The following is a 21,060-nucleotide window of genomic DNA, read 5'->3' as shown; positions in this document are numbered from 1 at the left end:
CCTTTTATCACTCATTCTTTCCTGAGTTATTTGTGCTGTTTAGAATTAATTTCTTTATAATTCCTAAATATAAACATCTCTTTTTTTTTCCATGTAGGAGTGAAAATGGGCGCTTTTCCCTGCAAAACTCAGTGTTTTGATATGGTAAGTGTGATGGAAATATTAAGCCTTTCATTGAATGTTTTGAGCATTGGGAGGAGGCTGCATTGGGGATACACGTGTAACTTACAATAACTGTTATATTTAGTTGGTGGGTATGTGAATATATAAGAAGCAACATGTGGCAGTCTTAGGTTACTGCTTAAGAGGAATGGGGGGAAGGAGCAATATTACGAGGATAATAAGTATTCTATACAGACACTGCAGTTTGTGTGTCAATGGGATACATGGGGATGAAATGTTTTTGTTTTTTTTTTAATTCAGGTAGCTTTTATTGGCAAATTACAAATTAGATGATGACACGAATGACATTTTAGACTGCACAGCAGTCACAAAAAAAGTGTTTCGTATTCAGTATTACAGATGTTTACAAACATATAAAACACAAAATTATAGTCAATATTAAATATGCTCCTGTTGCACACCTTTGTTATTAAGAGCAATTCACTGCACACCCAACAGAATACCCACCACTAGCATCCTATTCATATAACAATGAAAGGCTGAATAAAATAGCCAATTATTCACTAAGCATTAACAGTTTGAATTTGGGAAAATGTATCAACCCATTTATCCCATATTTTATAGAACTTATCTGGAGAACCCCTTTTAAAGTAAAATTATACGTTCAAAATTACAAGTATCCTGTATGATATTTATCCATACTTGAATTCTGGGTTCTACTTTTCCAATTTTGGGTTATAAGTTTTTTAGCCAAGAAGAGAGATTCTTGAATAATATTCTGGTATACTGATTAGAGACCGTACGGACCCAGGAATATTCTGTAAGCAGACCTTAAGATGTTCTAGGAATGACAACCCCTGAAATATTATCTAGATGATTAAATACTTCAGCCCAATAAGGTTTATAACATTACATTCTCATAACATATGTACTAACGTGCCTTTCCACAACGCACCTATTACAGACCTCAGGTATAGCAGGGCTTATCAAGTGCAATCTTACTGGATAAGATACGCCCTATGTAGGACAATATAATTGAACCATTCTCAATTTATAACATACAAAGACTTATTTGAGGAGACTCAAGGGCCTCTTGCCATTCCTCATCTAGAATAATATCCACTGCTGTTTCCCAGTTAGCAGAAGAGTTTCCAATGGGCATATTACTAGCCTGCATAACACTGCATATAACTGGAAATTAAGCCCTAGTGGATGATCTATTTAAATAGAGTGAGCAGCTTATTCTCATTGACCTTTAAATGATGCGTAGCCATAAGGGCTTGTCGCACTCCCAAATGTTGAAACACCATTTCTGGCAATCCGGTAGACTGTTGTCTCTAAACGTAAAGATGCCCCGTTCAGACCATATTCCCCTATTGTAAAAATGCCTTTATCAGACCAAACTTTCAATCTGTATGTTGCTCTTAGTAATTTGGTAGTGCCATTAACCATACCCGGGACATATAACGAATCAATGGGATATGAACAGGTAACTGTTTCACATTTTTGGGGTACTTTTTGTAACATCCAAACTATAGGCTGGTCCTCCTTACCAGTTAGTAATTGCCCATGATATCTTTTAGAGTTTGGTGGTGTGTGTTATCTAGCCAAAGTACTGAATGAGACAGTTGAGCTGAACAAATAAATACAAAAACATTTCAGGAAAGGATATCCCGGCATTGGTCTTAGATCTCATTAAAGTTACTAATTTCAATCTACAACCGAGAATTAGCCCATATCAGTTGTCTGAATTGCATCTTCATGCACCAAATTTAAATGATCCGTCCTAACCTGAGCGCTAATAACTTGGCAAAGATTTTTATATCTGCTGTCAGCAGGAAATGGGTCTATAGGCATCACAGTATTTATTGTCCTTGCCTGGTTTAGTAAGCAGCACTATTGTAGAATTATATAAGGAAGGTGGCAAAAGACCTGTAGCTATGGCTTTATTAAAAGGTTTCGGCAGATGGGGGGACTAGAGCTTTATGGAATCTTTCATAGGGAGACCATCAGGTCCGGGAGCCTTATGGGAGGGAAAGAGCTTAATGGCCTCATATACTTCCAGCTCAGAAATATCCTGACCTAAAGAAAGATTTAGTTCTTCTGAGAGCTGAGGGAGCTGGGCCTCGTTCAGAAATTGTGAAACTTGCCTGTGCACTGTTTTGCAATTTGGGACATATATAGGGTTTATAGAAATTAGCGAAGGTCTCTTTAATTAGACTAGTCCTGTGTGATGAGCTGGCCATGATCATCATAAAGTTCAAAGGTCATGCGTTTTAGAGAGATAAGCAAGTAACTTGCCTGCTCTTTCACTATGTTCAAAATAATTTGCTCTATTAAACAATAAACCTCTCTTAGCTTTTTGTTGGCAACAGGGAATTATACTCAGTTTCAGCCTGTCTTAAAAGTTGGAAGTTCTGTGGGCTAGGATCAATATGACTCTGTACAGTCAATTGACAAACTCGCTGCTCTAAATTAGTTTCATCCCGTGCAGAAGCTTTTTTAATTGCAGTGATTTCAGAATGTAGTAGGCCTCGAAAGTAGGCCTTAAAGGTATCCCAAGCTATTTCAATATTATCTGTAGTTAAATTATGATGAAAAAATTACTCTATTCTAAATTCTAATCCCTCATTATTATTTATAATTTCCAACCAAATAGGATTAAAGGACCATGACTGAATCTGAGAATGCAAAGGGGTCCCATTATCCCAAATCACTTGCAATGGGGCATGGTCTGAAATTCCTCTTGGGAGGTAAATGCCGTATGGATGTTAGGCAGTAAATCACTAGAGACAAAAGCCATATCATAGGGACATATGAGAGGCTGAAAAACAGGAAACCCCCTTTCTTGTGGGTGTATATGCCTCAATGCTTCTTGAAGGCCCATAGTAGACATTTACATAGAGAGGTTAGTGGATCTAATCTACTGGATTGTACCCCGGATACGCTGTCTATCCATACAATCATCCAATACAGTGTTAAAATCACCAGAGGCTATTACTTGGGCCCTTGGATAATCTGCTACATAAGACATTAGTTGATAATACATTTGTCAGAATAGGGTGGTGGAAGATAATATTAGCCAAAATAGTTTCCTTCATGTTGAGATAGCAGTGAATTAAAAACAAAATGCCCTTGTGGATCTGAATGTACAGAAATCAGTCGAAAATTCGCTGACTTTCTGATAAGTGTAGTTACTCCCCCCGTATATGTTGAAAAGGAGGAATGAAAGGCCCAACAACCCACGGTCTTTTTAGAGTTAACACTTTACTCCCTAACAGGTGAGTTTCTTGTAACATAATTACCTCTGATGTCTTTTTTTTGACAAATCTAACACTAGCTTCGTTTCACACAGTCATTAAGGCCCCGAACATTCCATGTTGAAATTGAAAGGGGTTTAGCCATAATCTATATTGTTCCCGTGAAGTTTCATGACCATTAGTGTCTGTTGCCTGAGCTACCTGAGAAAAAATTACAGAACTATTTACAGCCCATCCCCATGCTAACCGCCAAAATGACGGAAAACATTACCACCCTTTCCGCTCAGACCCAACTTTGAGCAGAATTAAACCCTAGAACCCAACAGTAGCAACAATAATGTTGTATTAAGCAATGGGGAGGCAAATCTGGGTAGGGACACCGTAAATGGCGTCGAGGAGGTAGAATCGTGAGGGGTGGGGCTCCGCCACTATAACCAGAACCATAATAGATACACACATCACCCAATATATACATACAGTATCAGCATTGGTGAATACTCATTGGACCCCAACACATATATAGCAATAGCTAAATAATAAAAAAAAACAAATTTAAGCTGCTTTTCCCAGCTCACTGACCAGTCCAAACAAGTCCCCATATACCACAAGGGATCCAATAGTCAGAATAACAATCGGTCATGGACGTAGAAAAAGACAGGAAACCCAATAACTTGTGGGGCAAGTAGACCATAGCAAATGCTGGCAAAATAAGCACAGATCTCTATAACAAATTTCAGGCTTTATCATAGAGAAGCTTCCATGTACGTAGCAAAGTATGAAGCAGTTCTGCTTAGACATCTGCCCACAAGGTTAGCACATACGTGGAACCGTTCATCAGCTGATATAATAACTTTTAAGGAAATTATGGCGATCCAATTGAGCAACTAGGCTTTCTAAAACAAGTTGTATACATGTAGCAGGTGGGCATCACTCCATTCAACCTCCGATATAGAAATGCTTTAAACATTTGCTGCTTCCAGCCACGCAGAAGCATCTTGTGGCGAAGTAAAGAAATGCGTAGTTCATTCGCCTGAACCCTGAGGCACGCTGGGTAGAGCAATAGAATAAACTATTTTTGATCCAGAAGCTTTCGCTTGACTTCCTGGAATTTGGCCCGTTGTTTTTGTACTTTAAGCGAGAAGTCAGGGTAAATTACAATTTTTGTGTCTCTCATATAGTAGTTTGCCCTTTAACTATGGCTATTGAAAGTATTGTATCCCTATCCTGGCATTCAGGATATGGGCTATCAGGGCTCTAGGAGGGGCCCCGGGATAGGGGCCTTCATAGGAATACGATGCACCCTCTCTAATTATAAAAGTAGAGGAGAGATTGTTTACCGCAAAAGTTTCTCTGAGCCATTCCTCCACAAAGCGCTCAGCGTCGTCACCCTCTGCCCGTTCCGGAAAGCCGACTAGCCCGCACATTATTACGCCTTAGGCCGTTCTCTAATATCATCAGCCTTAGCCTGCCACTGCGAAACGGTACGCCGTAAATCCTGTAACTGCTGTGGAAGAGGATTGCAGACATTCTCCAATGCGTTAATACGCTGCTCAGCTTCCACAGTGCGTTCACGCAGCCTTTGCATATCTTGCTTTAATATGGAAGCACTCCACCGTCAACTCCTCTGTTTTCGCCATAATAAGAGTTGTCGAAATATCCCTGTTGGCCTTAATTTCCATTAGCAAATCTGTTAAGGAAGCTTCCGGATTAACGGCAGGGCCCTCGGAAGGTGACTAGTCTGAGGAAAGGGTGCGATGCGGAGAACTTTCTCAACTTAGCAGCAGTTTCCGTGGTTTTTTTGCCCCATATTGTAGACTTAAGACAGCCAAGCAAAAAGACATCCAAAAGCCCCCTGTTCAGCAGGTAGTTAGGCAAATAACATGAGAAAAAGGATCGGGAGCAGCGGAGCCCCTCAAGAGAACGTCCGCTCACATAGACCAGGTAGCCATGCCCCATTACTTAAATGTTTATGGGTTTCTCACGGGTTTTGTTTCACCTTTACAGGACGATTCTTATTCATCACTTGACCAAGCTCATCACTGGTCAAGGCCAAATTCCCTGGATTTACGAGAACATCTGGTTAGGAAGATCCAGACAGCTGGGGCTGATAGACTCGACGAATCGACGAGCGGCAGGAAGATCTTAGCTCAAGCAAACAAGATCTGGAAGGAGTCAGAGAAGAAGCTTAAAAGCCTTAAATCTGCCCTTCAGAAACCGGATGAGGCGCTTGCCCTGAGAGACAATGAGGAGAGCCCAGGTGAGATATGGAAGTTTGTTTTGATTTGACTCCTGCTGTCACTCCATGGGTATCGCTGAACATAGCAGGGTGTCAAAATTCAGAAATATTATTACAGGGAAACATCACACTGAGTTGGGATAAATAAATAAAATGGCCTTTCACTTTTGCAGATGTTACTGACAATCTGGAGAGTCCCTCAAGTGGCCCTGTCACTTCATATCATAGTGACAAACTCCCAGCAGCAGCGCAGGAGGCCACTGCAGCTGAAGTGCAAGAGATGTCACAGTGCTCCAGTGACTCTTCTTCACACGTAAGTAGATTGGTTTGTCTACAGATTCAGCTTTCCATTTCTGAAGAGGAACCAGTTCCTGATACCACCGAGGTGGAGCTGATCTCCAACAGGTATGTGGAATGTTTTAAGCCTTCCCAAACTTTTTCTTCTGATACAGATAATGTTATGACGGTAACAACTAATAATTGTTCTTTCTTTTATAATATAAGTGAGAAGCCTGCAGATGGCATGACTTCCCAGTCAGAAGAAGACACACCTCATGCTGAGGTATCTGAGACTGAGGACAAATGGTAAGGTCCATGTGGGAGTCCAAATCTTATATATAGCTATAAGGCCTTTTTTTTTTTTTTACTTTACTTTCCTTCTGTAGTGCTGCTAATTTCCCCTTCATACATATGGTACTAACAGGGATAAAAAACCTAAGATTCCAACTTAAAAAAGATGTATTAAAAGAAATTAAACTTAAAATTTAATTATCCTTATAGTGACGTACCAACAGATAATGTGCAGTCCAGCGAGGAGGGAGAAGCATCTCTTGAAATGCCAGTTGACCCTGCTGAAGAGCTCAGCCCAAGTACAGAACATCCGGTACTAGAGCTGGAAGAAAAAGAAGACATACGGTATGATACATATTCTTTTACATAGAAAAGATCTTTTTCTGCCAATTGGTACTTATGAAATTCCTTTTTACCCTGTACCAATAACTTCTACTATTTGTATGTGACACTAAAATTGTGGAAATGAATATGTCCAAAAGCAATGACATTAACTTTGCCTTTATACTCATAGCGAGGTGTCTGTAGATGTAGAGGAAGCCCCATGTGAAACATCAAAGGAGTCATCCCCTGATGGCCCCAGTGCTGCTCCAGAAGCAAGTAAGGAGCCAGAGGAACATCAAGAAGCAGAGCCCCCGATGGATGAGGAACAGGAACCAATGTAAGATGAAACAGCAAACGCTTACAACACTGGAAGAACATTCTGTTTTATGAAGTGGGTCTAAATCTGCAATTTCCTTTTCAGAGACCTGGAATTCAGCGGTATTTGCCAGAAAGACCTCCGCCGCTGTGCCCTACTAGGCAAAGGTGGATTCGGAAAGGTAATTTTCTCAGTTCATTAGAAGTATTGGTACATTTATTTTCTCATTTAGGCTAACTAAATGCTTTCTCTCATTCCAGGTTCTCCTTATTCAGCACAATACCACAAAGAAATATTGTGCTGTAAAAGCCATGGCCAAAGAGAAGATCTACACCTCTGATGACATTGATGGGTCAGTTCTCAGGGAATGATCATAATTCCAACAATTTTGCACCGTGTTCTACTGTAATTTGTTCTTTAATAAATGCTAATGCCACATTTCCATGATTTTATTTTTCAGAATCTTGACAGAGAAACGCGTCATGCAAATCACCAAGGAGAGCCTTTATACTGTCAATTTATACGCCACTTTCCATACAAAGAATATGCTCTTCTTTGTAATGGAGTTTGCTGCCGGTGGCAGTGTAAGGACCCACTTGCAGAAGGCTAGAACTTTTGACATACCGAGGGCTAGGTAAGCAGGACTGTACTTTCAGTGGGGTTCACATGGGGGCATTTGACGTAAGACAATCATTTCACCAGAGCAGAACCATTAATATTGCCCAGAGTTGTCACAGAAGGAAGTACATGGCTATTCCCACTCAAAGCTTCATTTGTGGGCTGCTCAGGTGATAGGATTGGCAGAACAAAGTTGTTGCGAAATCATACATTATCTCGTTATTTAGCCAACTGACTAAACTACTGGATAAACGTTTAATGACTTTGTATTTTGATTATTTTGTAGGTTCTACGCAGCCTGTATTACACTGGGTTTGGAGGAGTTACATGAAAAAGGCATTATACACAGGTAAGCAAAAAAAGTGTTGGTTTCACAGCTTACGTCTTCAGCTGACTAGCAGGAAATACATTGTTCTGGCACATACAGAACAAGATATTACATAACATTCTTTTGTATTTATTACAGAGACATGAAGCCTGACAACCTCCTCGTAGACAGCCGAGGTTATGTCAAAATTGCAGATTTCGGCCTCAGCATAGATGGTAAGTTATAATCCACAGTTTCTATACCATAAATGCACTTTAGAAATGTTCATTTCCAAATGAACTGATCTGACTGGAACAGTAGTTCTGTTGTGCCCAGTTCTGTGGTCAGTATGTGTTACTATTTATAAATCAGCTGTGACGGCCTTCACTTTACTTACCTTTCCTCTCGTGTTTTAGGACTTGCACCCAACGGCAGCATCAGTGGCGCAGTAGGAAGCCCTGCCTATATGGCTCCAGAAGTTGTCAACGGAGAGCATTACACCAAGGCTGTGGACTGGTGGGCTTTGGGGGTGATCTTATACGAGATGCTCCTAGGGAAGGTAAGCAGAGAGCTCAATTAGTAGTTTGAATGAAAATGTAAAATACAGTAAAAATAAGATCTTTCTGGAAGTGCCAGAGACTCTCATCTTTCATTATTTTCTCTGCTTATAAAAGTAACAGCGACGCAGGGATCAAACACATTGCAAACTCAATGACACCAGTACTTTGCACATATGCATCACTTAACCACTACTGTATCCATTCTGCTATAAAAATGCTGATGTTCTGTCTTCTAGAGACCCTTCACTGGAAAAGACCAGGAATGTCTATTTGATTCAATTATGGAACAGGAACCAGTGTACCCACCAACCCTGCACACAGATGCAAGAAGCCTAATATCAGAGGTAAGTTGTCCCAGTAACATCAATAGATTCAGATCAGCTAATTGTGACTTATTATCCCATATAGGCAGAACACTCCTGTGTGGGTAACACCACTTTTCTCTTTTTAGCTCTTAGAAAAGAATGTAGAAGATCGGCTGGGCTCTGCTGTGGATGGGGCTTTTGATGTCGCGGCACATCCTTTCTTCAAAGTAAGTTTCAATTTATCATTACCAATATTTCGCCTTTCATTTGTCATTACAGTGACAAATATTCTAGGATCTATTGTGCTGTACGCACAGATAATAGCTGTATAGAAAGTTTGCGGCTACGGTCCCACCTTGTCTAGCAATGAAGAGTCATCTCCCCAGTTTCACATTAACATTAAGCAATATCATGCCTGGGATAATAATTCAACATTAAGTGCCTCTGAATTACATTTCTTATTGTCTACGTTGCAGGATTTCGACTGGAATGCTATGTTGGAGCAGAAAGCACAGCCCCCTTTTGTTCCACAACTAAAAGGTCCGGAGGACCTGAAATATTTTGATGAGAGATTTACAAAGCTGGCTCCCAATATAACTCCACCCAAAGGCATCTGTGCTGAAATGGCAGAAGAAATCTCAGACGCTTTCTATGACTTTGCTTATGCAGCATGTTAGCTGCAAATAGAAGATGGGAGTCCAAGAAGGAATAGACATCATCTTGCCAGGCTAATGATGTAAAAGAACAAGAATCCAACACAGCCTGGAACATGGAAGGCAGGATAAAGGGATCAAGTTAGTGGCTGCTCCACAAATTTACTGTTTCTCCTTTTCCAGGTCTATAGACATCAACCTACCAGCAACCGGGAACTGGACTTTTGGCAATGCCTCCTACAGAGTGGCACATTTTTGAGGCAGTAGGCTGCCATTATGTACATATTGTTAAATAAGAATATATCCCTCACCATTTATCACCCTTACCTACTCCTCTTCTATAATTTTTCTTGTAAATAGTTAAAAACGTTAAAACATGTTATATATATATATACATCTTTACATACACACGCACACACAAACATCTGAATCACAGCTGCCAGAAGGGGCAAGCAGTACATACTGGGGACAGGGATATGGTTGAATACACATAAGCACATTTATGCCGCTCAGTAGACCCTGCATTCCTTTTCATACCATCTCTCAGACTGTAGAAGCCGGGTTCTGCAGGATGCCTGGGGGGTCTAATAGAATGAAGAAGAATGCAGCATTCACCTAGCAGCTTAACGGTGCTCATGTATATGCTCCCATATTCCCCTTTGCTTCTTTTCCTTCTACCACAATTCCACCAGTGGTGCCTCCCCTTTTATTCAAAACATGGCTTATATATATATAGGTGCACCTTAAGCCACTCTGTAGCCCTTGCATTCCCTTTCACTCCATCCGTCAGACTGCAGAAGCCGGGTCTGCAGACTGCCTCGGGTCTAGTAAAATGGAATGAAATGCAGTGTTCACCTAGTAGCTTAAAGGCGCTCATGTATATGCTGCCATACTCCTTTCTATGTCCCTCACCCTGTTTGCCTTGATTAAATGTGGCATTGATCCTGGGAGCAAATCCGATTGCCGATAAGGAGTCAGGAAGGAATTTTTCCCTCTAGTGAAGCATATTGGCCGAGCTTCCGAGGGTTTTTGCCTTCCTCAGGATCAAAAAGCCTAATTTATTCCATCAATAAAGCTGTGATTTACACAGATTAACCACAAAGCCTCTGTGTGTGTTTGTCTTTATTCTGGGTATATAAGGGTTGGTTGTTCCTTAAAAAAGCCAGGTTAATATGTACAGGGAAAGGCAAATGGAAGTGTGAAGCCAATAAACCAATACCAATTGAGTTTAGAATCTGCCAATCTGTTTAGAAGCTGCTGTGTTGTTGCAACGGTCCCATTTGCCTTAGAAACCAGTCAGTGAAAGGTGATGAGATGAATGCAAACTATTTCTGATAAAAAGGGGTAGTTAGAATATAACATTTGGTGTCGTGTGGCATAAAGATAGCATGTAATCATAAGGAGAATACAGAAGAGAGAGTCTTTAGGGTCTGGTATTGTGAGAAGGGAAAGTTGTGCTCACACTAATTTTTCCAAAACATTAAGCAGGGGTACAATGAGGCTGTTACCATAAATTCAAAGACAAATACAAAAGTCTATACAACAATATTTTTTTGACACACGGCAATATTTTTTCCCCATTGGAGTCATGGAAGTTATTTTTGGCGAAACTTGCCAAAAAATTCCGCTCAATCACTAATTGGTAATTTTTACTTGTACATTTTGTCACGGGCTGGATAATTTACTGATAACCACTAGCTAAGGACTAGTATTATTCTCTGGCACCAGACGCTGGAATTAAGTGAAGCGTTGAACCTTATCTTTTTTAAGTAATTTCACTCTTTAATAACACTTTTTGTCAGTCTCTGAGAATTATTATTGTTCTACCTCTAACTCCAACTCAATAGTATGAATTGGATCTAGATTTATTCAGAAGAACCTGGCCAAATCCCAGTAAGATAGCTATGGCAAGTGCCCTCAATTGGGAATGACTTTAACAGGGGATTGGAAGTGTCAGGAGCAAAAGTCCCGTTTTCTGTCATATAATTACTTTCATGGCATATTTTATTTTTACCATAAAACTTTTGCTTTGCACCTGTAGGAGTCTTTTTTTTTTTTTATTTGCAGGTAAACCTGGCGAGAAACTCCAGTCATCAATAGAAGCAAGCAGTTTTCCCTACAGTTAGGACCTACACTTACACTTCTGGAAGCTAGTCTCTCTCAATAAAAGCTAGCCTCACTGTTACAGGCTTAGCATTTTCTGCCATCCTAACAAACTTAAAAAAATAGTTTTTAGCACCTGGGATTTTATCTTTTATATCTAACATATTCCTACATGCTCCTCCCCTCTATTCCCTTTCTGCTCTTTTTTTTCCATTTGCTTCTCTCACACCATTTCTCTCAGTACCAAAGTGTCTGCCCCCTTTCTGTTCTCCTCTCACAACTTTCTCTATATATCCCCTCTATGATGCTTTTCCCTTTTTCCTCCAATATCTATTACCCCCATTTTAACCTCCCCTTTCAGCGGCATACCTTGAAACCCCCCCCCCTTACAACAATTGTTTGGGTGGCCCCCACGTGTACCCTTAGGCCACCTCCCACCCGCAGAAAACACACGGCAGCAAAGCATAGAGTGCAGAATCGGCTGGGGAGGAGGAACCATTCAGCAGACGCTTGCAATCTGGGCTCTCTTGTCCACCAGGCCCCCACATGACCAAGGGATCTGCTGTACTATAGTTAAGCCCCTTCCCATTTTTAGCCCTTTTCTCTTCTGTTTTAACTGATCCCCATCCTCTTATTTTTTCTCTTACTTTCCACTCTTTTCTCCCCTTTCATGTTATCTTATACTCTCCTGCTTTCTCCTCTTGCTCGTCTCTTGTTCATTCTTACTTTCATTCCCCTATAAACTTCACCCTCTATCAATTTGCTGTTTTTGCCATTTTCTCACTTTACCCGCTTTCTCTTCTTTTTTCACTTAATCCCTTTGCCTTATTCCACATCTGTTCCCATTTTTCCATCCCCACTGGCTGTTACGAATGGTATCACTAACCCAGAACAAACCCCAAGGTCCCGGCCTCAGCTCACGCTTCTGCCTATAACAGCCGCCTTTCACTTTGGGAGGAGCCCTCCGCTACTCGGATGCTGCTAGGTCTTAAAGTGAGAGGACCAGGGAGAAAGTTCTGGGCAGAAAGGGAACCAAACATTTACTGAAGGAATGGGAAACAAGGAGTGTGGTCAATGGAGGGGCTGAGTTGATACCAATCAGGCAGAGCAGTACAGATTCACAGGTCGGGTCAGAAGCACCAGTATCGCAGTACAGTAACAGGTTCCAAGAGAGTAGTCAGAGATCAGGCAAATGTCAGGACAGGCAGCAAACTAGACAAAGTCATATAGTAAATATTTGGATTTCACGTGAATGATGATGTCACGAGTGGCGTGCCAAAACCAAAAAGACATCAGAAAAAGAAGCAGCGCGTATTGGCACGCATGGAAGGAGAAGACTGCGGGTGTCCCTGCCTCACAGCTGCACCACCAGGTATTCTCACACTGGCTTTTTATTGGGCCACATGTTACACGTGCTTGATAAACAGGAATAGAATCTATTAAACAAAATACTGAGGACCTGGGGTTTTTAGGATAAGGGATATTTCCATTGTTTGGATCTCCATACCTTAAGTCTGCTAAAAACAAATAAACTTTAAAGAAAGCCAATAGAACTCTTTTGCCACCAATATGGATTCATGCAGCATAGTCCCCATCTAGTACAAGACACTATTGTATTATTATAGTATTATTATACAAAAAATGAAATAATTTTTAAAAATTAGAATTATCTGCTTAAAACATACTCTACAGGAGATGGACTTCAAGTAATTCGGTGCTACCATACATGAATGCCCAGTGTGTGACAACCAATAACAACAGAAAGGCAGCCAAACATTTAGGTATGTATATATGTACAGAGCCCCTCGTATGGTATTCCTTATCAGTCAGTAACTACTCAGGGTCTGCCCATGTATGGATTCCTTTTGACTGCAAAATACCAAAACCAGATTGTTGCTACAGGTTCCTATTCCAGAGTATATTTTATACCCATCTGCAAATTAAAGGGGAGTTGACTTTATTATTTTTGTTATGTTTGATGGGGGAATGTGGCCAGACATAGCATGTAGACAGAAGCTCCTCTGTAAAGCTCCCACAGATAAACTCTAATTCATTTCCCTGGGGTTGATGAGCACAGCAAGCAACAAAACACTGCACAGCTTGCTAAGAACCCCATGATCGTGGGCAATGGCAAAAAGCAAAATAAAACAGCACTTTGTACAACTCACCACATTCTATGGATCGCATTCCTGAAAGGGAACATCTGAAAAAATCCATGTTGCTCCAACAAGTCCTCTTCAGCAGCTTCATCCCCAGCACATTCCCAACCTAATAAAGAAAGCAGGACAGCCAAGTATAACAACAATAACGCCAATGCATATCACCTTAACAGAACCTGTTTTAGAAATTCTTTTGGTCCAACTTAGAACTGACATACTTTATGGCACCGAATAAGTGATCAAAGAGTTTGAAGCAGAAATAGAAGAACTGGGAGACCAGCCATTTGGAGAACAAAATGGTCGAACTAGTAACAACTTGGCAGATAAATCTAACACCAAAGTTGAACAAATAAAAATAGTACAAGAGAAATAATGAGGCTTGGAAAAATGCTATAGATGCAATAATGTCAAAATTAGAGGCAAATCACAGGAGGTTAAACCGGATCAGTTGAGGGGATTTATACAATCCTTTATATTATAGATCTTCCCTGAGACGCTCTCGAATCATTTGATAACTGCCTGTATCTCTCACAAATAGGGATTAAACGCTAAAAAAATCATTCATAAACACAGAACCACCACCATTATCAACAGCCTATAGCAACGTTACCCTCCAGCCACCTCCATGCAGCTCAGCATGTAAAAACAAAAACAAGTAGCAATGGAACTGTCACAACCAGCTGCAGCAATGACTGTACAAACTGTGCTACTACCCCTTAGACTGCAATTCAGTTTAAAGGAGAACTAACTGCCCCAATAAGAAAAACCCCACCCACTACCCTAGATAGTGCTCCCTCTCTGCTTTCTCCCCGCATAGTACATTATTCTAAAAAGGGTCCCTGAATATCATACTCATTATTTATGCAGAGTAGCACAGTGGAGCTCGTGGGCGATATCTTTCGCATCTTCTATTGGTCCAAGATTCTAAGGGCCCATAATTCTACAAAACAAATCTTACACTACATAAGTAACCACCCCAGCTAAATCAAAATTAGAGTGACTGGTGAACCCAATGGGTGATATTTAATATTAATTTGTGCTATTTATCAAAAAGGGGCTAAAGTTTTTGTCATGTAGTGCCCTTGAGACAAAACACTCAAAAACACCTTTTTATTAAAAAGAGTGAAATTGTATTATTGCCTGGAAATACTCATATCTGCATTCTCCTATGGTAATGTGATTCTACTGGTAAGGACACATCAATTCAAATTCTATGCTATATAGATGGGTATTTCCATGCTTTTTGTTGCCAGTGTGATATCCCCTTTCCCAGTGTGCCATTACTATAATTAAACAGTATATATATATCTTCATGGCAAACACTGATACCTTTATTACTGCTTGCAGTTGTTTAAACCTGGCTTAGTAATGATAACTCCTATTGATAAAACTAAAATGTGGCATTTTTTTATATCAGGGGCTTAACAATATTATCCGGGAATATTAATATTTTTGTACAGGGGAACTTGTTTTTTGCCCCTGGCATGCAGAGTTACCAAATGCTTTTGGTTGAGCATGCACCTAATGATGTCCATGCACCTCTAAGCCATGACTTTACTGGATTACAGAGCGGGAACTAAATGATATAACATTGGTCTGCCAGCTGTTTGACTAACGCAAGATTAAAACTGTAAGGCAAGTTATAAGGGATCATATACTTAGTAAACATATGTAGCAATTGAGAAACCATGGGGTGGAATACAATGTAACTATTGCATCCGCTCTGTGGTTGACAAGTTAACCAGATCAGGTGCTGCAGTTAATTGGCTACTTAATACTTAGCTTTTATTATTGTTACATTACAAAAACCACACTGCTATACAGACAAAACTCATCACTGAGACAAAAAAGATTTCAGTGATGCTCGGCTGTGCCCATAAAATACATATAAATTATTTAAAAACACATAGATTGGAACGGTGAGAAAAGAGCAAGATGAACTGCAGACACTGCAGCCACCGTTCAAAAAGGAGATTGATATCGGGGTGTATCTGAGTTGCTCCCCTCAGTTATTAGTCAAGTGTTGTTGCGCCCAATTAAGATATAGTCAATTATTTTCAATGGATTAATTAACACAAGGCGTCATAATATATGAAACCCCTTAATAGTATGCCAAAAGATTCCAGCCACCCTCGCCTCCCTTATGCTTATTTTTACCCCAGTCATCTCGTTTAGCCTATAATTAAGGGGTGTTCCGGAAAAGCATTAAGTGTCCATTACACACCAGCGACCTGTATTTAAATGTTACAATAAACAGTGTTTTTTTACTTTATGAGGTGGCGTGAACTAAATTTCTTCTTTTTTGGCTTTTGATATTGCTATACCCACATCTATATGGAACCCCTCTCCTCTCACCTTCTAATGTATACCCTACTATCCTTTCATGTCTCCCACTGCCTTCTCAACTTCCCAGTGCACCTTTGCTTTTGCTTTTTCATACACCCTTTCCTTCTCAGCATATTTTGTCTTAACTTCAGTTTTACTTTGCTCATCTCTTTCCACATTTTCTGTCCCCTTATCTCCCTGGACTTTCCTTTATGTTCTTCCCCTTCCTCTCACAGCCTTTTCCCGTTCTCTCAACATCCCTGTTTTATCGCATGTTCTCGTCTCAGCTTCACCAGTATCGCCTGTTCTCTTCTCAGCTTTGCCGTTTTATTGCCTCTTCCCTAAGAGACAAATTGGCACAATGTTTACCACACAAACAAGATTTTTCCCCAGAGTCCCATATTAAATAAAGTTTGGAATATGTACAACCAATGTTGATATTAAAATAAATGGGTGGCAGAGCCAGAAGGGATGAGACGTGTGGGCTGTAACATGTAGCTGTGCCAAGGTGAGCAGTGTAGTCTTCTAACTGTTACTGACCTACAAATCCCAGAAACCCTTGTCAGACCAGCAGCATCTGGTTTTCTAACTGTTACTGAACTACAAATCCCAGCATCCCTTCTCAGACCTGTAGCCTGTAGTACAAATCCCAGCATACCTTGTCAGACCTGCAGCCTGTAGTCTTCTAACTGTTACTGAACTACAATTCCCAGCATCCCTTGTCAGACCTGCAGCCTGTAGTCTTCTAGCTCTTAATGAACTACAATTCCCAGCATCCCTTGTCAGACCAGCAGCTTATGGTCTTCTAACTGTTACTGACCTACAAATCCCAGAAACCCTTGTCAGACCGGCAGCATCTGGTTTTCTAACTGTTACTGAACTACAAATCCCGGCATCCCTTGTCAGACCTGTCCCAGCACCCCTTGTCAGACCTGCAGCCTACAGTACAAATCCCAGCATCCCTTGTCAGACCTGCAACCTGTAGTCTTCTAACTGTTACTGAACTACAATTCCCAGCATCCCTTGTCAGACCTGCAGCCTGTAGTCTTGTAGCTCTTAATGAACTACAATTCCCAGCATCCCTTGTCAGACCAGCAGCTTATGGTCTTCTAACTGTTACTGACCTACAAATCCCAGAAACCAATGTCAGACCAGCAGCATCTGGTTTTCTAACTGTTACTGAACTACAAATCCCAGCATCTCGTGTCAGACCTGTAGCCTATAGTACAAATCCCAGCATACCTTTTCAGACCTGCAGCCTGTAGTCTTCTGTTACTGAACTACAAATCCCAGAAACCCTTGTCAGACCAGCTTCTGATCTTCTAACTGTTACTGAACTACAAATCCCAGCATCCCTTGTCAGACCAGTAGCCTATAGTACAAATCCCAGCATCCCTTGTCAGACCTGCAGCTTGTAGTCTTCTAACTGTTACTGAACTACAATTCCCAGCATCCCTTGTCAGACCTGCAGCCTTCTAGCTCTTAATGAACTACAATTCCCAGCATCCCTTGTCAGACCAGCAGCTTATGGTCTTCTAACTGTTACTGACCTACAAATCCTAGCATCCCTTGTCAGACCAATTCTGAAGGAGGCTTGTGTCTGCTATAGAGAAAACATTATAAACATGACAAATAAAACAGTCACTAAATATAACTCGAATGATGAGCCGGAGGTAATTACGTACACAATCGACCCTTTTGAGTACACCACCTTAGCCTCTGTGTGTATGGCAATGTACAGCTTAAAGTTTTTACCCAAAAACTGTATTGCAGTCTTACTCCCTGACAATTACAATAAGAAACATAAACGTTTCTCAACACCGGCAATACAGTGGTCGATGTACATTGCGTACAAAGAGGGGATCTCTATACAACATGCCTGGCTGGTTATGCTTTTGTTAATGGCAAACATATAGCCTTTGAATTTCAAGGTTGCTTTTACCATGGATGCCGTGTTTGTTATTGTGAAGATGACTTTAATCGGGTAACTGGCACTTATTTCAGTCAACTGAACCACAAAACACAACATCAAGATGAATTTTTATAAAAACAAGGGGCTTTGAGGTCCGTGAACTCTGGAACACGAATGGCATGCTATGTTGGAATCTGACAAAGACCTACAGGCATTCATTCAAGAAAAAAAGTTTCCCCAACCTTTGTCACCCTGTGATGCCCTCTATGGTGGCCGCACAAATGCTATAAAGCTCTACCATAAAGTGGCCCCGGTGAACACATTCACTATTACGATTTTACCAGTCTGTATCCCTATGTGAATAAAACAAAAATATAGCCAATTATATTGGAAAATTTTGAGTCTTTTGATTCTTACTTCGGCATCGCTAAAGTAAAAATATATCCCCCTAAAGACTTGTTTATTCCTGTCCTGCCTGTAAAGATGAACGGAAAACTAATGTTTCCATTGTGCCATACTTGTGCCTCTACGCATCAAGATATGGACTGCTGTCACACGGATGCCGAACGTGTATTTTTATAGCAAGAATGGTGACTTCAGGGATCCTCCAAGGAATCCTACATATGTGGGGCACCCGTCAGTTTTATGACCTAAGTAGGTACATACTATTCCCCTTTAATAAATCTGCCCCATACTGTCTGGTTCCTGGGAGGTGGCAAAGTGCCAGTTGAATTTCTGCACTGGCTCCAGAAAATGCTTCCTACGTTCTCATTTTAATTTGACTATTTAACTGTATACAAATTGTCACCCCCCCCCATGCCTTTCTTTTATTGGACGAGGCTCATGGAAATCAGTATGGCAGTGCTTTTAAACTGCTAATGTAAGGAGTGTATGTCTCCCTCCGTTACAAATCTTTCTTTTACAGAGAATCAAAATTCACAGGTTTTTAATGTATACATGTTTATTTCTGGAACATTAAAGTGAATTTGTCTCCTTCCATGTGAAATGTATTTGTGCCATGATAATCATAACTGCTGCCAATGGTAGAAATCCAAAGGGTAACTGAGAAGTAACGCCAAAACGCAGACTAGCTGCAAATGTGTTTTATTCACGACATGTTTCGGGCAGCACTGCGAATGCGAATATTAAAAGTAGAATCAAGTAAAGAATTCTGGTAAGATGAAGAGTAATTACTCTCTTTCTATATTTTTATATCAAGTTACTTGTGGTAGGCCTTGGTTTATGGCAGTTCCAGATGTTTTTATAGCTTTAAGTTTTTCTGTTTTTTTGCTTTTTTGTTCTGCCGTTTAGGCTCCTTTCACTTGTTCCAAAGAAAGTTTAATAACAATTGGACCTTTGACTGAGATTGACAAGTCGTTTATACTACACTGGAACCTTACTAAATGGGCGGACTAAACTTTCAATTGCCTACACTTGAATTGAATTATCACTTATGTTAATTACACCTGTTTAGGTGATGACATCATATCCTGGTTACACTATAAATGTTTGCACTATGTATGTATGTATATAACACTTGATAAAGGGCAGTGCTGCCCGAAACATGTCGTGAATAAAACACATTTGCAGCTAGTCTGCGTTTTGGCGTTACTTCTCAGTTACCCTTTGGATTTCTGCATTTGCTACACCCGAGGCGGAGGTGTTTTACTGGGAAGAAGAAGCCTTGAATTTATCGCCCTGGGCCATCTTACAGATTTGCTGCCAATGGTATGTCTGTACCTCAGCAAACAAGAAATGCAATTGGCCCTTAGCTGCCACATTCCTAAGAATTTGTTGTGACAATATACTGGTTACTTTCTCACTGATCATATTTAACCCTTTCCCTGCCAGCCGTTTTGTCCTAGATGCGAACATCTACTGCCAAGCAGTTTTTAGATATTTTGCACTCTTTCACTTTAAGGGCCTTTCCTGGGGTGGTCTTTTAGTTTACCCAGGAAAACAATATATTGTTTTTTTCAGGACAACCTGAACTTTCAAAATATGCAAGAATTTTGGTGTAATTCTACTTCTGTAAAAAAAAAAAAATAGGCTTTTAAGTGTCTAATAAAATGAAAAAAATCATGTTTCACAAAGAACAATCACATATATCAGAAATATCATTTATTTTATGTACGAGAACACAGCCGATTTGGAAAGGTCTATGTCTCCTGAACACGGCAATATCAAATATATATAGTTTTATGGAGATTTCTCACTTGTATAGCTCAAAATCTACAAGCAGTACACTACCAAATTTCCAAAGCACCGCTCCCCAAACGGCATACTTCTGATATCAAGGCCAAACATTCCACTAACAGTAGGTTTACCCTAGAAAACTACCCATTATTAGAAAGAACAGATTCTGGTGAATCAAAAATGGGTAAATATATGTTTGCACTCCAAACTACCAAGTTGCAATTGTTTCCTAAAGTTATAATGTTTTATAGAAATTGGTGAATTTTTTGAAAAATGACCTCAAAGCTTCCACTCTACAGAATCATATCTCCCACACATCATTAGGTATCAATGTAAAACACCCCGAATATGAAAGCCTGGGGTCCACTGAACAGTTTGATGCCCAATATGAATAGGTTTACCTAAGCATGTGGCATATAGGGGCACCAAAAGGAAGACGCCTCATTTGCGCTATCAGTTCTGTAATTCCAGATACTGCAAAATCAACACATTTAGTTTGGGGGGGGGGGGCAAAGTTCGAAAAAAAGTACGTTCACCCCAGAAAACCATACATTTTCGGAAAGTACCCATTCCCCCGAATCCAAATTGGGTATGCATGTCTTTGTACTCCAAAGCACTAAGCTGCAAACCCTTCCTAAATTTGGCAATTTTGGTGCCATTTTCTAAAATCACCTCAAACTTCCAACCTGCAACATCGTATTTCCAACATACCATTGTGTATCAATATATATCACCCAAAATATGAAAGCCTAGGGTCCTCTGAACAGTTTGATGCCCAATATGTATAGGTGTACACAAGCACGTGGCATATAGGGGTCCCAAAATGAAGACACCCCATATGGTCTGTCATTTCAGATACTGCAAAATCAACACATTTACATCGTTTTGAGGGGGGCACGTGTAGAAAAAAGTAGGTTCACCCCAGAAAACCATATATTTTCAGAAAGTACACATTCCCATGAATCTAAATTGGGTATGCATGTCTTTGTGCTACTAAGTACCAAGCCGCAAACCATTCCTAAATTTGGTGATTTTGGGGACATCTCCAAAAATCACTTCAAAATTTCTACCCTGCAGCATCGTATTACCCACA

The 21,060-nt window shown here is 40.4% G+C and overlaps 4 protein-coding genes across 13 annotated transcripts in view; 2 read left to right on the top strand and 2 right to left on the bottom strand.

The window, feature by feature from the left end:
- LOC121402808 (palmitoyltransferase ZDHHC20-A-like) overlaps positions 1-21,060 on the bottom strand; it is a 157,647-nt gene that overhangs the window by 124,265 nt on the left and 12,322 nt on the right. The gene's annotated exons all lie outside the window — the stretch shown is intronic.
- The window catches only part of LOC121402812 (zinc finger protein 567-like), an 88,778-nt gene that overhangs the window by 61,203 nt on the left and 6,515 nt on the right, over positions 1-21,060 (bottom strand). For 5 of the 10 annotated variants that reach the window (XM_041589524.1, XM_041589525.1, XM_041589526.1 and 2 more), the window contains exons 6-7: positions 8,152-8,304; positions 6,408-6,511 (exon numbers count right to left, since the gene is read on the bottom strand). In XM_041589524.1, the coding sequence (XP_041445458.1) occupies positions 8,250-8,304 (55 nt within the window). In that variant the 3' untranslated portion in view covers positions 6,408-6,511; positions 8,152-8,249. Of the gene's footprint in view, positions 1-6,407; positions 6,512-8,151; positions 8,305-13,543; positions 13,644-21,060 lie in introns of all 10 variants that reach the window. The other 5 variants (XM_041589528.1, XM_041589529.1, XM_041589530.1 and 2 more) reach the window with 2 other exon arrangements.
- Positions 6,726-7,946, top strand: LOC121402823 (protein kinase C eta type-like). The gene is made up of 3 exons (XM_041589565.1): positions 6,726-7,181; positions 7,290-7,463; positions 7,734-7,946. The coding sequence occupies exons 1-3, from the start codon at positions 7,141-7,143 to the stop codon at positions 7,798-7,800; spliced, it is 282 nt and encodes a 93-aa protein (XP_041445499.1). The 5' UTR covers positions 6,726-7,140; the 3' UTR covers positions 7,801-7,946.
- LOC121402816 (ribosomal protein S6 kinase beta-1-like) lies at positions 8,299-9,310 on the top strand. Its single transcript, XM_041589554.1, has 3 exons — positions 8,299-8,658; positions 8,766-8,846; positions 9,096-9,310. The coding sequence occupies exons 1-3, from the start codon at positions 8,596-8,598 to the stop codon at positions 9,294-9,296; spliced, it is 345 nt and encodes a 114-aa protein (XP_041445488.1). The 5' UTR covers positions 8,299-8,595; the 3' UTR covers positions 9,297-9,310.

The sequence above is a fragment of the Xenopus laevis genome, chromosome 4L (assembly GCF_017654675.1).
Source record: "Xenopus laevis strain J_2021 chromosome 4L, Xenopus_laevis_v10.1, whole genome shotgun sequence".
In the NCBI taxonomy this organism is placed as follows: domain Eukaryota; kingdom Metazoa; phylum Chordata; class Amphibia; order Anura; family Pipidae; genus Xenopus; species Xenopus laevis.
This window is presented reverse-complemented; position numbering and strand designations above follow the sequence as displayed.

Bases quoted from the DNA above. Each gene is read 5' to 3' on its own strand.
- LOC121402823 (XM_041589565.1), top strand. From the start codon at position 7,141: ATGGCCAAAGAGAAGATCTACACCTCTGATGACATTGATGG. The intron at 7,182-7,289 runs GTCAGTTCTCAG...TTTATTTTTCAG, and splicing joins ACCTCTGATGACATTGATGG to AATCTTGACAGAGAAACGCG. The intron at 7,464-7,733 runs GTAAGCAGGACT...ATTATTTTGTAG, and splicing joins TTTGACATACCGAGGGCTAG to GTTCTACGCAGCCTGTATTA.
- LOC121402816 (XM_041589554.1), top strand. From the start codon at position 8,596: ATGGAACAGGAACCAGTGTACCCACCAACCCTGCACACAGATGCAAGA. The intron at 8,659-8,765 runs GTAAGTTGTCCC...TTCTCTTTTTAG, and splicing joins CAAGAAGCCTAATATCAGAG to CTCTTAGAAAAGAATGTAGA. The intron at 8,847-9,095 runs GTAAGTTTCAAT...TCTACGTTGCAG, and splicing joins CGGCACATCCTTTCTTCAAA to GATTTCGACTGGAATGCTAT.